The sequence below is a fragment of the Delphinus delphis genome, chromosome X, assembly GCF_949987515.2.
Source record: "Delphinus delphis chromosome X, mDelDel1.2, whole genome shotgun sequence".
Taxonomy (NCBI): domain Eukaryota; kingdom Metazoa; phylum Chordata; class Mammalia; order Artiodactyla; family Delphinidae; genus Delphinus; species Delphinus delphis.
Genome location: NC_082704.1, coordinates 68,739,564 through 68,758,096, shown reverse-complemented (window position 1 = coordinate 68,758,096; position 18,533 = coordinate 68,739,564). Strand labels below are relative to the sequence as shown.

At 37.2% G+C, this 18,533-nt stretch overlaps 1 protein-coding gene across 1 annotated transcript in view; it reads right to left on the bottom strand.

Moving 5' to 3' along the window:
• Positions 1-18,533, bottom strand: part of TEX11 (testis expressed 11) — a 348,927-nt gene that overhangs the window by 138,416 nt on the left and 191,978 nt on the right. Inside the window, exons 14-15 of the mRNA XM_060003090.1 lie at positions 17,747-17,832; positions 11,420-11,557 (exon numbers count right to left, since the gene is read on the bottom strand). Coding sequence (XP_059859073.1) covers positions 11,420-11,557; positions 17,747-17,832 — 224 coding nt within the window. The remainder of the gene's footprint in view (positions 1-11,419; positions 11,558-17,746; positions 17,833-18,533) is intronic.

Here is an 18,533-nt window from a genome sequence, read left to right as displayed (position 1 = left end):
CCAAACAAATGAAGAGGAAATAGGCAGTCTACCTGAAGAAGAATTCAGAGCAATGATAGTAAAGTTGATCCAAGATCTTGGATATAGAATGGAGAAAATAAAAAATATGTTGAACAAGAACCTAAAAGAACCAAAGACCAAACAAACAGTGATGAACAACACAATAAATGAAATTTAAAATTCTCTAGAAGGAAGCAATACCTGAATAACTGAGGCAGAAGAACCGATAAGTGACCTGGAAGACAAAATAGTGGAAATACCTACCACAGAGCAGAACAAAGAAAAAAGAATGAAAAGAATTGAGGACAGTCTTAGAGACTTCTGGGACAACATTAAACGTACGAACATTTGAATAATACAGGTCCCAGAAGAAGAAGAGCAAAAGAAAGGGACTGAGAAAATATTTGAAAAGATTACAGTTGAAAACTTCTCTAACATGAGAAAGGAAATAGTCAACCAAGTTCTGGAAGTGCAGAAATCCCATACATGATAAATCCAAGGAGAAATACGCCAAGACACATATTAACCAAACTATCAAAAATTAAATACAAGGTAAAAATATTAAAAGCAGCAAGGGAAAAGCAACAAATAATATACAAAGGAATCCCCATAAGGTTAAAAGCTGATTTTTCAGCAGAAACGCTGCAAGCCAGAAGGGAGTGGCAGGACATATTTAAAGTGATGAGAGGAAAAAACCTACAACCAAGATTACTCTACCCAGCAAGGATCTCATTCAGCTTTGACAGAGAAATTGAAACACTTACAGACAAAGCAAAAGTTAAGAGAATTCAGCACCACCAAACGACCTTTACAACAAATCTCAAAGGAACTTCTCTAGGCAGGAAACACAAGAGAAGGAAAAGGTCTACAAAAACAAACCCAAAACACTAAAGAAAATGGTAACAGGAACATACATATCAATAATTACCTTAAATGTAAATGGATCAAATACTCCAACCAAAACACACAGACTGGCTGAATGGATAAAAAACAAGGCCTGTATATATGCTGTCTACAAGAGACCTACTTCAGACCTAGGGACACATGCAGACTGAAAGTGAGGGGATGGAAAAAGATATTCAATGCAAATGGAAATCAAAAGAAAGCTGGAGTAGCAATTCTCATATCAGACAAAATAGACTTTAAAATAAAGACTATTACAACAGACAAAGAAGGACACTACATAATGATCAAGGGATCAATCCAAGAAGAAGATATAACAATTGTAAATATTTATGCATCTAACATAGGAGCACCTCGATACATAAGGCAAATGCTAGAAGCCAAAAAAGGGGAAATCGACAGTAACACAATAATCGTAGGGGACATTAACACCCCACTTTCACCAATGAATAGATCATCCAAAATGAAAAAAAACTAAGGAAACAAAAACTTTAAATGACACATTAAACAAAATGTACTTAATTGATATTTATAGGACATTCCATCAAAAACAACAGAACACACTTTCTTCTCAACTGCTCATGGAACATTCTCCAGGATAGATCACATCTTGGGTCACAAATCAAGCCTTGGTAAATTTTTAAAAACTGAAATTGTATCAAGCATCTTTTCTGACCACAAAGCAATGAAACTAGATATCAATTACAGTAAAAAAAAATCTGTAAAAAATACAAACACATGGAGGCTAAACATTACACTACTAAATAACCAAGAGATAACTGAAGAAATCAAAGAGGAAATCAAACAATACCTAGAAACAAATGACAATGAAAACACAACAACCCAAAACCTACAGGATGCAGCCAAAGCAGTTCTAAGAGGGAAGTTTATAGCAACATAATCCTACCTCAAGAAACAAGAAACATCTCAAGTAAACAACCTAACCTTACACCTAAAGCAATTACAGAAAGAAAAAAAAAAACCCAAAGTAGGCAGAAGGAAAGAAATCATAAAGATCCGAACAGAAAGAAATGAAAAAGAAATGAAGGACACTATAGCAAAGATCAATAAAACTAAAAGCTGGTTCTTTGAGAATTTAAACAAAATTGATAAATCATTAGGCAGACTCATGAAGAAAAAAAGGAAGACTCAAATCAATAGAATGACAAATGAAAAGGGAGAAGTAACAACTGATACTGCAGAACTACAAAGGATCATGAGAGATTACTACAAGCAACAATATGCCAATAAAATGGACAACCTTAAAGAAATGGACAAATTCTTAGAAATGCACAACCTGCTGAGACTGAACCAGGAAGAAATAGAAAATATGAACAGACCAATCACAAGCACTGAAATTGAAACTGTGATTAAAAATCTTCCAGCAAACAAAAGCCCAGGACCAGATGGCTTCACAGGTGAATTCTATCAAACATTTATAGAAGAGCTAACACCTATCCTTCTCAAACTCTACAAAATATAGCAGAGGGAGGAGCACTCCTAAATTCATTCTACGAGGCCACCGTCACCCTGATATCAAAACCAGACAAAGATGTCACAAAAAAAGAAATCTTCAGACCAATATCACTGATGAACATAGATGAAAATATCCTCAACAAAATACTAGGAAACAGAATCCAACAGCACATTAAAAGGATCATACACCATGATCAAGTGGGGTTTATCCGAGGAATGCAAAGATTCTTCAGTAAATAGAAATCAGTCAATGTGATACACCATATTAACAAATTGAAGGACAAATCCATATGTTAATCTCAATAGATGCAGAAAAAGCTTTTGACAAAATTCAACACCCATTTATGATAAAAAAAAACTCTCCAGAAAGTAGGCATAGAGGGAACCTACCTCAACATAATAAAGGCAGTATATGACAAACCCACAGCCAACATCGTCCTCAATGGTGAAAAATTGAAACCACTTCCTCTAAAATCAGGGACAAGACAAGGATGCCCACTCTCACCACTATTATTCAACATAGCTTTGGAAGTTTTAGCCACAGCAATCAGAGAAGAAAAAGAAATTAAAGGAACCTAAATCAGAAAAGAAGAAGTAAAGCTGTCACTGTTTGCAGATGACATGATACTATACATAGAGAATTCTAAAGATGCGACCAGAAAACTACTAGAGCTAATCAATGAGTTTGGTAAAGTAGCAGGATACAAAATTAATGCACAGAAATCTCTTGCATTTCTATACTCTAAGGATGAAAAACCTGCAAGAGTAAATAAGGAAACACTCCCATTTGCCACTGCAACGAAAAGAATAAAATACCTAGGAACAAACCTACCTAAGGAGACAAAAGACCTGTATGCAGAAAATTACAAGACTGATGAAAGAAATCAAAGATGATACAAACAGATGTAGAGATTATACCATGCTTCTGGATTGGAAGAATCAACATTGTGAAAATGACTCTACTACCCAAAGCAATCTACAGATTCAATGGAATCCCTATCAAACTACCACGGGCATTTTTCACAGAACTAGAAGAAAAAATTTCACAATTTGTTGGAAACACAAAAGACCCCAAATAGCCAGAGCAATCCTGAGAAACAAAAACGGAGCTGGAGGAATCAGACTCCCAGACATCAGACTATACTACAAAGCTACAGTAATCAAGACAGTACGGTACTGGCAAATAACCAGAAATATAGATCAATGAAACAGGATAGAAAGCCCAGGATAGAAAGCCCAGAGCCCACGCACATATGGTCACCTTATCTTTGATACAGGTAGCAAGAATATACAATGGAGAATAGGCAGCGTCTTCAGTAAGTGGTGCTTGGAAAACTGGACAGCCAGTTGTAAAGAAGGAAATGAGAACACTTCCTAACACCATACAAAAAATAAACACAATATGGATAAAGACCTAAATGTAAGGCCAGACACTATAAAACTCTTGGAGTAAAACAAAGGAAGAACACTCTTTGACATAAATCACAGCAAGATCCTTTTTGACTCACCTCCTAGAGAAATGGAAATAAAAATAAAAATAACCAACTGTGACCTAATGAAACTTAAAAGCTTTTGCACAGCAAAGGAAACCATAAACAAGATGAAAAGACAACCCTCAGAATGGGAGAAAATATTTGCAAATGAGGCAACTGACAAAGGATTAATTTCCAAAATATACAAGCAGCTCATGTACCTCAATATCAAAACAACAAACAACCCAATCCAAAAACGGACAGAAAACCTAAATAGACATTTCTCCAAAGAAGATATACAGATTGTCAACAAACACATGAAAGGATGCTGAACATCACTAATCATTAGAGAAATGCAAATCAAAACTACAATGAGGTATCACCTCACACTGGTCAAAATGGCCACCATCAAAAAATCTACAAATAATAAATCCTGGAGAGGGTGTGGAGAAAAGGGAACACTCTTGCACTGCTGGTGGGAATGTGAATTGGTACAGCCACTATGGAGAACAGTATGGAGGTTCCTTAAAAAACTACAAATAGAATTACCATATGACCCAGCAATCCCACTACTGGGCATATACCCTGAGAAAACCATAATTCAAAAAGAGTCATGTACCAAAATGTTCATTGCAGCTCTATTCACAATAGCCCAGAGATGGAAACAACCTAAGTGTCCATCATCGGATGAATGGATAAAGAAGATGTGGCACATATATACAATGGAATATTACTCAGCCCTAAAAAGCAACGAAATTGAGCTATTTGTAATGAGGTGGATGGACCTGGAGTCTGTCATACAGAGTGAAGTAAGTCAGAAAGAGAGAGACAGGTACCATATGCTAACACATATATATGGAATTTAAGAAAAAAAATGTCATGAAGAACCTAGGGGTAAGACAGGAATAAAGACACAGACCTACTAGAGAATGGACTTGAGGATTGGGGAGGGGGAAGGGGAAGCTGTGACGAAGTGAGAGAGTGGCATGGACATATATACACTACCAAGTGTAAGACAGATCGCTAGTGGGAGGCAGCCGCATAGCACAGGGACATCAGCTCAGTGCTTTGTGACCGCCTGGAGGGGTGGGATAGGGAGGATGGGAGGGAGGGAGATGCAGGAGGGAGGAGATATGGGAACATATGTATATGTATAACTGATTCACTTTGTTATACAGCAGAAACACACCATTGTAAAGCAATTATACTCCAATAAAGATGTAAAAATAAATAAATAAACTAATGGGACCTAATGAAACTCAAAAGCTTTTGAAGAGCAACGGAAACCATAAACAAGACGAAAGACAACTCTCAGAATGGGAGAAAATATTTGCAAATGAAGCAACTGATAAAGGATCCATCTCCAAAATTTACATGCAGGTCATGCAGCTCAGTATCAAAAAAACAAACAACTCAATCCAAAAATGGGAAGAAGACCTATATAGACATTTCTCCAAAGAAGATATATAGATTGCCAACACACACATGAAAGAATGGTCAACATCACTAATCATTAGATAAATGCAAATCAAAACTAGAGTTCAGTATCACCTCACAGCAGTCAGAATGGCCATCATCAAAAAGTCTACAAACAATAAATGCTGGAGAGGGTGTGGAGAAAAGGGAACACTCTTGCACTGTTGGTGCGACCGTAAATTGATACAGCCACTATGGAGAACAATATGGAGGTTCCTTGAAAAACTAAAGATAGAACCCTCATACGACCCAGGAATCCCACTACTTGTCATATACCCTGAGAAACCATAATTCAAAAAGAGTCATGTACTGCAATGTTCATTGCAGCTCTATTTACAATATCCAGGACATGAAAGCCACCTAGGTGTCCACTGACAGATGAATGGATAAAGAAGATGTGCCACATATATATAGTGCAATATTTCTCAGCCATAAAAAGAAACGAAATTGAGTTATTTGTAGTGAGGTGGATGGACCTAAAGTCTGTCATACCGAGTGAAGTAAGTCAGAAAGAGAAAACAAATATCGTATATTAACGCATATATGGAATCTAAGAAAAAAAATGTCATGAAGAACCTAGGGGTAAGACAGGAATAAAGACACAGACCTACTAGAGAATGGACTTGAGGATATGGGGAGGGGGAAGGGTAAGCTGGGACAAAGCGAGAGAATGGCATGGACATATATACACTACCAAATGTAAAATAGATAGCTAGTGGGAAGCAGCTGCATCGCACGGGGAGATCAGCTCAGTGCTTTGTGACCACCTAGAGGGGTGGGATAGGGAATTTGGGTGGGAGACGCAAGAGGGAGGGCATATGGGGATATATGCATACATATAGCTGATTCACTTTGTTATACCGCAGAAACTAACACAACCTTGTAAAGCAATTATACTAGAACAGTTTTTTTTTAATTTTAAAAATAAAGATTATGGAGGACCTTAAGTCTAAGAAATTTGGTCTTTATTTACAGGGTGCCACTGAAAATTATTGAGCAAGATACAATAATCAGTTAGATTATTCCAGTAGTCTTAGAGGTAATGAGGGCTTGGACTAGGGTAGTGAGGTAAAGATGGAAGGGGAGACAGCTGGCAAAAATATTGCAGAGGTAGAATTGACCAGATGTGGCACACAACTGAATATAGGGGGAGAAGAAGGAATCCATGAATCTAAGATTTCAGTCTTAGATAGCTGTATATACCCAAAGACAGTAGAAAAGTGGATGTGGGCTATGAGAAACATCAGGGCTATAGATATAGATTTGCATATGGAGAGCTGAACCTAAGAAAACAGTTGATGAATTTCTGTGGGGATAGTGTACAACAGAAACAAAAGAAGGGAGCAGAGAATAAACTCAACAAATGTTTACTGAAAACTTACCATGTACCAAGCATGTTCATGAGTGTTGAGGATAAAATGGAGAATGAGATAAACAGTACCTGCCCTCATCCAACATTTATTTGGGAAAAGAGACTACCAATAACATAAATAAAAAAGGAACGGTCAGAGCAATAGGATTAAGAGAGTATGTCATAAACAGAAAACAAATTAACAATTACCAAAGAGGAAGGGAGGTGGGGGAGGGATAAATTAGGAGTCTGAGATTAGCAGATACAAACTACTATACATAGAACAGATAAAACAACAAGGTCCTACTGTACAACACAGGAACTATATTCAATATCTTGTAATAAACCATAATGGGAAAGAATATGATAAAGATATATACAGATATATCTGAATCACTTTGCTGTACAGCAGAAACTAACAACACAACACTGTAAATCATCTACACTTCAATAAAAAAAAGCGAGTATGTCATTAGAAGCCAAAGAGAAAGTTTCTGGAAGGAAAAAGTAGTATTATATTCTCTCGTGCTAGAGAGACCAGAGGACAAAATGGACTGAGGGAAAAAATCATTAGACTTTATCATTAAAAGGTCACTAGCGGGGCTTCCCTGGTGGTACAGTGGTCAAGAATCCGCCTGCCAATGCAGGGGACACGGGTTCGAGCCCTAGTCCAGGAAGATCCCACATGCCGTGGAGCAACTAAGCCCGAGCGCCACAACTACTGACCCTGCGCTCTAGAGCCCGTTAGCCACAACTACTGAAGCACACATGCCTAGCGCCCATGCTCCGCAACAAGAGAAGCCACCGCAATGAGAAGCCCGCGCACTGCAATGAAGAGTAGCCCCTGCTCGCCGAAACTAGAGAAAGCCGGTGCCCAGCAACAAAGACCCAATGCAGCCAAAAATAAATACATTTATTAAAAAAAAGGTCACTAGTGATATTCAAAAGAGCAGTTTATAGAATCAGATGCAAAAATCATCAAAAGGGAAGTAGGTGGTGAGGCCAAAAACCTTAGAGTCATTCTTGTCTCTTTTTTTCTCTCTTATCCTACATCTGGTTTGTCAGAGAATTCTGTCAGCTTTATTTTCATATTCTATACAGAATCTGACCACTTCTCACCATCCATACTTCCTTCATCCTGGTCCATGCCACCATCATCTCTTGCCTAGATTATTTCAGTGGCCTCCTAACTGGTCTCCCTGCTTCCACCCTTGCATCCAGCTCAGTCTATTCAACACGGTGGCCAAGTGATCTTATTAAAATGCAAGTCAGATCTTGACACTCTTGTGCCCCCAAACCCTCCCACTGGCTCCCCATCTCACTTAGACTTAATGACACAAATCTTTACAATGAACTACAATGTCTTTCTTACATGATCTGTTTCCCCACTACTTCCTTGATCACATTTCCTGTTTTCCCTAATATTCCCTCTGCTCCAGCCACACTAGTCTCTTTGCTGTTCCTCAAACACCACATATATGCTCCTACCCCACACACCAGAGCCTTTGCATTTGCTGCTCCCTCTGTCTGGAATGCTCTTTTTAAAGGTATCCTCATAGCCATATCCCTCATTTCCTCAGGTCTCTACTAAAAAACTACCTTCTCACTGAGGCCCCCTCTGGCCACCTTGCCTAGAATTCCAACCCTTCACTCCTCCTCTAAAACATTTAATACTACCCTTTCCTACTTAGTTTTCTCTTTAGCACTTATCACTATCTAATATAACAGGGTCAGAAAACTGTGGCCTTTGGGCTCCATCCAGCCTACCATCTATGAATAGCTAAGTTTTACTTTTTTAAAAGGCTAAAAAAATCAAAAAAGAATACTTTACGACACAAAAAATTATATGAAATTCAAATTTCAGTGTTCCTAAATATAAAGTTTTGTTGGAACAAAGCCATGCCAATTTGTTTACATATGGTCTACGCCTACTTTCATGGTACAACAGCAGAGTTGAGTAGCTGCAAGAGAGACTGTATGGCCTAGAAAACCTAAAATATTTACTGTGTGGTTCTGCATAGAAAATTTACTGACCTCTCTAATATACCATAATATTTATCTTTTTATTGTCTGTGTCTCCTAGTAGAATATAAACTCTGTGGGGGTAGGGGGTTTTGTCTATTTGCCTTGGACAGTATTTAACATATAGTAGTAGACAGTTAATAAATATTTTTTGAATGAATGAATACTAAAAAAATATAGGCAGTAATTTTAGGTTATAAAGTTTGGTGATGAAAGGAAGGACAAACTATAATTTGGGGAGGATGACATGGTTGAAGAAAGGTTTTTGAATAAAGAAGACCTAAAAATAATTGTAGTGACAGGGGAAAGAAACAGTAGAGAGAGAAAGATAAAAGAGTTAGGGTTGAGATTTGTAGGGAAGGTCCCCTGAGAAAGTAACTTCTTTCTCAGAGATAAGGGAGAAGAAAGAATGGATAAAGAGAGAAGGTGATGAAGTTCATGTCAGTGGATACAAGCCCAGGAAATTAGAAGATAAGGTTTTCTGCTAAAAGGAAGGATAAGGCATAGGGGCTTAGGGATTAAAAAAATGTTTTGGAATCACCAAGGATTGGTGAGGAGTATGACAGAAAGTCAACAAGAGTCAGTTTTACTTAGTGCCTATATGAAAACTATGAAATTTTAGCAGATGCAATAAATATGCTTTCACAAAATTTCTGAACAGTACTCAAGAAGATCAAGGGAAGGAGTGAAAAAAGCAGACAATAAAAATTAACAAGACTAGGTGGCAATAGCAAAATAGTAAAATATGATGAACTGCGTAACTGTTTCACCTTTCTTCATCTGTCTTAGTGCACAGTAGAGTATTCCTTACATATGGAGGTATCAAATCAATTTCTGCTAAGTTTAAGACAGGAAGGATGAAATGGAGAAATATACTAACAGTAATCAACAAGGCAATCTGGCCTTAAATGACATAATCACAAACTGAGTATACATATTAGGACCTGCCTGGTTTCCTGCTCTCTTCTTCTTCCCCTCCTTACTACTAATATCATTTGAACTCCCAATTACAGGTTCAGTCCTACACTAGGCTCTAGGACCAAACTTGACATTAGTTAGAGGAAATTTAAGAAGCAGTGCTTCAAGTCTTAGAAGACTGTATCATCTATTCACTTTGTATTCTTTTTCCGGTAATTGCATCCCAGTCTGGCTCCCTATGCCTGAGCTCCACTCTTAAAAAGAGCCTCATGTTCCTTTCACTTTAGATTTGGAGCTCGACTTTGCTCTTTCTAGTCTATCTACACATACCCCCAGTGATGTAAAGATTTGAGTCCTGCATCTGAGTCCAAATCTCTATGATTGAAGACCTGTTCCCTGCTGATATGCTTATGTGATGCCAACTACCTATGTGTCTAACTTATGGAATCTTTCCAACACTTAAATTTCCCCCATTGCCATAATCTGATCTGCCCATTAGGATACCCTGATGCCAGCTAATTGGCTGAGTCAAAGGCAACTTGTTCATCTCTGTAACTTCAGAGACTATCACAGTATCTCATACTATGTTCTTTCTATCTTGACTAGGTGATTAGATATCCTTCTTTGGCCTGCAGATGTATCCATCCCCCCAGTTGGCATGTCTAGCTCCAGGTCCAGGTCCATCCCAATCTGCCAGGTTAATATAAATCATAGAGTTACAAAAGCCTTGTGATTACCTTCTTTACAGGTCTTTAAGTAAGCAGTAGGAAACTACCTTTCTGAAATAGGTAACAGTATTCTGAGCAGAAATATAATGAATTAAGTAACAAAATCTATGTGACATCTTCTTTTCAGGTCTTTAAGTAAACAGTAGTCAACCATCTTTCTGAAACACTTAAATGCTAGCCTGTGTAGAAATACGATGAATTAAGTAACCTTTCAACTTCTCTTTCAGGACCGTGAATTTATAAACAAACAAACTAAATGGTAAATATTCTTTTGAAAGAAAATCTGAAGTATTTATTAAGGTAAACAACCCTTCAAAGTAAACAAATCTTCAAAGAAAATGTCTAAAATTACAACCCTTAATCACATATTTCCCCCTAAATTTGTTATTAAAACTTAAAAAGCAACAAAAACCTTCATATTTTACCTGGATCCATACTTGTACTTCTTGTTTTTTCTCTTACCACAAGACAATACGCCCCACCCCATTATGTGCATACTATATGATAACCAAAGGAAGAAATGTCCCAAATGCTTTGGGGGAGTATGAATGGCTCTATCCTCAAGCAAGTTTTATCCCTTTTACCTTCTAGAATTTTGTTCTGATAAGAAATCAAATGCTGAACATTTTTTTAGATTGGTTGGAAAGGCAAAAGATAACCCAGAAAGTAAAAGAACGAATTTCATCCCAGTGTTTGCTCTCACTGAATGCTTGACCCAAAAAAATGTGTAACTTAAAATTTATTCTGCTTCAAAGGACAATACTGCAGATGGTTAGCAGCAGATAACTTTGTTCATGAATTGCAATGATATATTACCTTTCAGAACAGGGTGTTAAAAATAAACAGTAAGTAATGGAATTAAGAGTCTCCAAATTTTCTCTCCTTTTGGGAAGTTCCATTCATTAATGTTTATAGTGTGCAAGTCAGGAAAATATCAATTTGACTTTGTTCTGTATGAAGTAACTCTCAGACATCCTAACCTAATAGCCAAGAAGTCACACCACTACAACCATCTCTCTGCCATTGCACATAACAACATTTGCTGCCTTTGAAAAACAAATAAATCAAAAGACCTTATCAAATTGTCCCAAATGCAGGTAACAAGCAGCCATGTTCCTCTGTAGCCTGGCAAAGTCCAGGAACGTTTGATCACATGCATAAAATCTCAGAGAACAGCAGTACCAGTGTAGGGCATCAGCATAATCTTCTACCTAAAGTTTAAAAAGAAATAACAAAATCACACAGATATTTCTATATTTGACCCTAATTGTTCCAAGTCACCTTTAGAAACAAAAAAATGGCACTGTTTACATTTTTAGGCAACCAAAACACAACATCCTCTTTAGTTGAATGCTGAATGCATTTTACTATCAGCCTTGATCAATATAAAGTTATAGATAAAGTGGTAATCGATATTCTCTCTTCTTCCCTCACATTAGAGGTTTCACGGAAACCAACAAAATTAAAAGGCAACCTATGAAATCAGAGAAAATATTTGCAGTATTTTGGGGGGGTAATATCCAAAATATATAAGAAAATACTACAACTCAGTAGCAAAAAATAAAAACAAGAACAAAAACAAAACCCGATTAAAAATGGGCAAAGGATCTGGACAGACTTTCCCAAAGAAGACATACAAATGGCCAACAGGTACATGATAAGGTGCTCAACATCACTTATCATCAGGAAAATGCAAATCAAAACCACAATGAGATATCACTTCACATCTGCTACAATGGCTAACATCAGAAAGACAAGAGATAACAAATGGTGGTGAGGATGTACAGAAAAGGGAAACCTTGTACACTGTTGGTGGGAATGTAAACTGGTATAGCCACTATGGAAAACAGTTGGAGGTTTCCTAAGAAATTAAAAATAGAACTACCATACAATCCAGTAATCCCACTTCTGTGTGGGATACCCAAACAAAATGAAATCATTATCTCAAAGAGATAATTGTACTGCCATGTCCACTGCAGCAAGCCAAGGTATGGAAACAACCTAAGTTGTTGTTTACTGATGAATGTGGGTAAAGAAAGTACAGTACATGTATACAATGGAATATTAGCCTTAAAAAAGAATGAAATCCTGCCATTTGTGACAACATGGATGAATTTGGAGGACATTATGCTAAATGATATAAGCCAGAAAGAGAAAGACAAACATTGCATGGTATCACTTATATGTAGAATCTGAAGTAAAGAAAAAAAAGTCAAACTCATAGAAACACAGAGTAGAATGGTGTTTTCCAGGGGTTTGAGGGTGGGGGAAATGGAGAATGGTTGGTAAAAGGGTACAAACTTTCAGTTATAAGATGAAAACGGTCCGAGGATCTAATACATACATTAGATATATGGTGACTATAGTTGATAATACTGGATTGTATAACTGAATTTTGCTAAGAGAGCAGAACTTAAATGTTCTCACCAAAAAGAAAAAAGGTAAATATGTGAGGTGATGGACGTGTTAAATAAGTCATTAGACCCCTTTCACAATGTATATGTATATCAAATTAAATCATCACATTGTACACTTTAATCATAATTTTGTCAATTATACTTCAATAAAGCCAAAAAAAATGAAATTTCACATATGGGATGAAGAGTCGGAGAGGGTGGTGAGCCACCCTAGAAAACTCAGAATACGATTTAAAAGTTATTAAAACAACAATGATAAAAATGTTAAAAGAGAACACCCATAATTTACCATTTGAATACAGCTATTTTCATTTTTCCACATTCCATTTTAATTTTACCCTTTTGTATTTTTATATAGTTGTAATCACACTTTATATTACAATTTCATTTTCTATTCTTTCCATTTAACTTCATTTTGTAAATATTAATCTATGTTGCTATGTAGGATAAGAAAATGTAAGATATTTTAGTAAATTTCCAGGTTTTTCACTATTTTAATTAAATGCTATGGGTGTTTTTTTTTGTGGTTTTTTTGTGTGTGTGGTTTTTTTTTTTTTTTTTTTGCAGTACGCAGGCCTCTCACTGTTGTGGCCTCTCCCGTTGCAGAGCACAGGCTCCAGATGCGCAGGCTCAGCGGCCATGGCTCACAGGCCCAGCCACTCCGCAGCATGTGGGATCTTCCTGGACTGGGGGACGAACCTGTGTCCCCTGCATCGGCAGGCGGACTCTCAACCATTGTGCCCCCAGGGAAGCCCTAAATGCTATGTTTTTGTACAAAAATATTTTCTTACTTTTGAGGCAGTTTAAAATTTTCAATGGTAAGAAGCTATTACAAAAAATCTAATAGAAATGACCTGGATAACTTTTTTTAAGATAAGAAAATTAAGATTGCTCATGCACACCAAGGTAACGTAGATGAGTCCCCTGTACCCTACCAAGAAACTTCACATTTTTCAATGAAAGACAGGAGTCATTAGTACCTAAAAGGAATAAAACTCACTCCCTACTAGAAACAACTGTGCTGAGGAGGTATAACACTGCCTTTGACTATTTAGAATTAAGATTACATTCTTCTACAGTTTGGGAAGTGGGAGTTAAAAAAATTATCCTGCAAGACTGGAAAATGAGAGAAAAAAAGATTCAATACGAGAAGGGAATTCTGAAATAATTTTTTACTTGCTCAGTAAAGAAACAGAGACCCTCTAAAAGAAAATAAGAATATCATTCTATTTTGCAGCACCTTAATGTATAAAACAAGATGTTTTGATATATGTATACACTGTGAAATGACGACCACAATTAACATATCCATCCTTCTGCAATGTCTAATCTGATGTTAATACTATGCAGTATATTTTTGATCCTAGACATACTTTTCATCTCTGGAAGTTTGATTTGGGTCTTTTGTATCTTCCATGTCTCTACCTAACTTCTTGAATATATAGAATACAATTATAAGAGCTATTTTAATGTCCTCTGCTAATGTTAACTTCTATGTTAGTTTCAATTGTTGCTTCTTTTCTTCATTATAGGTTGTATTTTCCTGCCTGTTTGTATGCTTGGTAATTTATTTATTTTGCAGTATGCGGGCCTCTCACTGTTGTAGCCTCTCCCATTGCGGAGCACAGGCTCCGGACACACAGGCTCAGCGGCCATGGCTCACGGGCCCAGCCGCTCCACAGCATGTGGGATCTTCCCAGACCGGGGCATGAACCCGTGTCCCCTGCATCGGCAGGTGGACTCTCAACCACTGTGCCACCAGGGAAGCCCGGTAATTTATTATTAGATGCCAGACGTTATAAAATTTACCTTGTCGGGTGCTGGATAGTTCTGCATTCTGGTAAATATCCTTGACCTCTACTCTGGCAAGCACTTAAATTCCTTGGGACCAATTTGATCCTTTCAGGTCATACTTTTATGATTTTTCAGGTTGGTCTGGAACAGTGCTCAGTTTAGGACTAATTACTCCCCACTAGCAAAACAAGACCTTTCTGAATTCTCTACCCAATGCCCCATGAATTAGAAGTTTTCCAGTCTGGCTGGTATGAACAGGTTCTATTCCCAGACCTGTGTGAGTGCCAGGCACTGTTCTAATACTTTTAGATGGTGACTCATCTGGCTTTAGGTATTTTCATCCCATATTATCTTGATCAGTACTCCACTAAACACTTGAGAAGGATTCTCTGATTATGGAGTTCTCTTTCTTGCTCTGTTCTCCTCTCTGATACTCTGTCCTATGAATTCTAGCTACATCAGTCTTCCCAGACTCTCAGCTCCAACTCCTCAAATTAGGAAGCCTGCTAGGATCCACTTCAGTTTCTTTCCTTTTTTTTTTCCAACATCTTTATTGGAGTATAATTGCTTTACAATGGTTAGTTTCTGATGTATAACAAAGTGAATCAGCTATATGTATACATATATCCCCATATCCCCTCCCTCTTGCAACTCCCTCCCACCCTCCCTATCCCACTCCTCTCGGTGGTTACATAGCACCGAGGTGATCTCCCCGAGTGATGTAGCTCCTTCCCACTAGCTATCTATTTTACATTTAGTAGTGTATATATGTCAATGCCACTCTCTCACTTTGCCCCAGCTTACCCTTCCCTGTCCCCGTGTCCTCAAGTCCACATTCTCTACATCTGTGTCTTTATTCCTGTCCTGCCCCTAGGTTCTTCAGAACCATTTTTTTTTTAGATTCCATATATATGTGTTAGCATATGGTATTTGTTATTCTCTTTGACTTACGTCACTCTGTATGACAGACTCCAGGTCCATCCACCTCACTACAAATAACTCAACTTTCTTTTTATGGCTGAGTAATATTACATTGTATATATGAGCCATATCTTCTTTATCCATTCATCTGTCAATGGACACTTAGGTTGTTTCCATGTCCTGGCTACTGTAAATAGACCTGCAACGAACATTGTGGTACATGACTCTTTTTGAATTATGGTTTTCTCAGCGTATATGCCCTCGAGTGGGATTGCTGGGTCATATGGTAGTTCTATTTTTAGTTTAAGCAACCTCCATACGGTTCTCCATAGTGGCTGTATCAATTTACATTCCCAACAACAGTGCAAGAGGGTTCCCTTTTCTCCACACTCTCTCCAACATTTATTGTTTGTAGATTTTTTGATGATGGCCATTCTGACTGGTGTGAGGTGATACCTCATTGTAGCTTTCATTGGCATTTCTCTAATGATTAGTGATGTTGAGCATCCTTTCATGTATTTGTTGGCAATCTGTACATCTTCTTTGGAGAAATGTCTATTTAGGTCTTCTGCCCCTTTTTGGATTGGGCTGTTTGTGTTTTTGATATTGAGGTGCATGAGCTGCTTGTATATTTTGGAGATTAATCCTTTGTCAGTTGCTTCATTTGCAAATATTTTCTCCCATTCTAAGGGTTGTCTTTTCATCTTGTTTATGCTTTCCTTTGCTGTGCAAAAGCTTCGAAGTTTCATTAGGTCCTATTTGTTTATTTTTGTTTTTATTTCCATTTCTCTAGGCGGTGGGTCAAAAATGATCTTACTGTGATTTATGTCATAGTCCACTTCAGTTTCTATTCCTATGCTACAGCCTGGAAACTCAAGGTAGTAAGCTGAACAACTGCAGTGCTCACCTTGTTTATTTCCTATCTACCAGAGATCACTCTCCATTGCCTAATGTCCAGTGTCTTGAAAACCATTTTTTCATGTGTTTTGTCTTGATTTTTTGGAGGTAGGGAGAGGGAGCAAGGTGTTATTCAGGCAAGGACATCAACCAGGTCTCTTACATTTTGGTTGGAAGTGGAAATCCATTAAAACAGTACGTCCTTTCTTACACATACACACACAAATGCATATGGATTAGAAGGCAATATATAAAATTTTAAGAGTGATTGGATTAAGAATAACTATTCTTTTTAAAAAACTTATCTGTGGTTTCAAATTTTCTACAGTAAACCTGGACTGTTTTGTATAAAGAAAAAATATTACTACATTTTTTTCCATTTTTATTACACCACAATGTTTTTAAAAGGTTTTTTTAAGAGCAGTTTTGGGATCACAGCAAAAGTGAGAGGAATGTACAGATATCTGCTAGATACCTCCTGACCCAACACATGTACAGCCTCCCCCATCATCAACATCCTCTACCAGAATGGTGTATCTGTTACAACTGATGAACTTACATTAGGGTTCACTCTTGGTGTTGTACATTCTATGGATTTAGACAAATGGATAATGACATGCGTCCATCATTATAGTATCATTCAAAGTATTTTCACTGCCCTAAAAATCCTCTGTGCTCCATACCTCAATTTTTAAAGGAAATAAAACCCTCTTTCTTGCTCCTCATGTTAAAATAAATTATACTTTCCTATATCTTAATATCAGTGATGTCATTTCCCTACCCTGTAAACTCCCAATGGGGATGAATCACATCTTAGTATCTTTATTTTTAGTTTATTTTTTAAAAAATAAATAAGTTACTTTATTTATTTTTGGCTGCGGTGAGTCTTTGTTGCTGCATGTGGGCTTTCTCTAGTTGCGGCGAGTGGGGGCTACTCTTCATTGTGGCGTGCGGGCTTCTCATTGTGGTGGCTTCTCTTGTTGCAGAGCACGGGCTCTAGGCACGTGGGCTCAGCAGTTGTGGCTCGTGGGCTCTAGAGTGCAGGCTCAGTAGTTGAGGAGCATGGGCTTAGTTGCTTCCGCGGCACGTGGGATTTTCCTGGACCAGGGATCAAACCCGTGTCCCCTCCATTGGCAGGCAGATTCTTAACCACTGCACCACCAGGGAAGTCCACATCTTAGAATTTTTAAATAAATTCTTGTCCAATGCACATTAAAATTCTACATTATAAATATTTAATAAATAGACAGTACCTAAGCAGAAAGAGATTATTAAAGTACTTAATGCTCTATGATTTTTATAGTGAATACATTGTTTTATTTGTTGGGGTGAAGAAAGAATATAAAGAATGAAAATAGATTATTCCCAAACCTGAAAACTTTGGGCAGCTTTTTTCCATAGAATGTTGTGTAAACAGCCTACTAATTCTGTTGTCAGTTGTCTTCCTGTTTGGTGACCTGAAAAAAAAAAAAACCAAGTTCTAAAAACAAGAATCAAGATCTATTACATTAAATAAAGAGCACTAACTGTGCTCTTCAGAACCTATACTCTTTAAGTAATGGCTACAAACACAATCACATTCAGACAGGTTTTCATCATCAATTTTAGATTTACTAGCAAAATTGATTATGCAATACAATCAGAGTTTGCTAGAATCACTGTAGTAATTCGCCCATCAATCTGTAATAGTTTTCCAGCCTAGTCTCTTTTTAACGTATTTTCTAAGTTCCAAATTTGATCATCATCTGGTGCCTTAATGTTATTATCAATGAACAGACAGCAATGCTAGAAATCATTAATAAGAAGTGTTTATACTATTACGTACTAACTAGATCAGATCAAGTTCCCAAGAAAGGCCAATTATACCTTAAAGCCTTTGTAAAATACTTTAAGACCACGTTTACACATAAACTCTATTACTTTAAATTGTAACTCATGTCTGATTGTTTCTGGTCTAGACATTTACAGGGTTCAAATACATTATCACACACTAAGGTAAAGTTTAAGCTATAATAGAATTCTATATCCCTTTCACTTCCACCCCTTTGGCACTATCAATTTCCATGAAAGTCTTGATTAGAAAACTGAGAGTCTCTGACCCCTCAGCAGACATAGTTTGTTCCATGACTTAGTTAAAAATACTCACATGAGAGTAAAA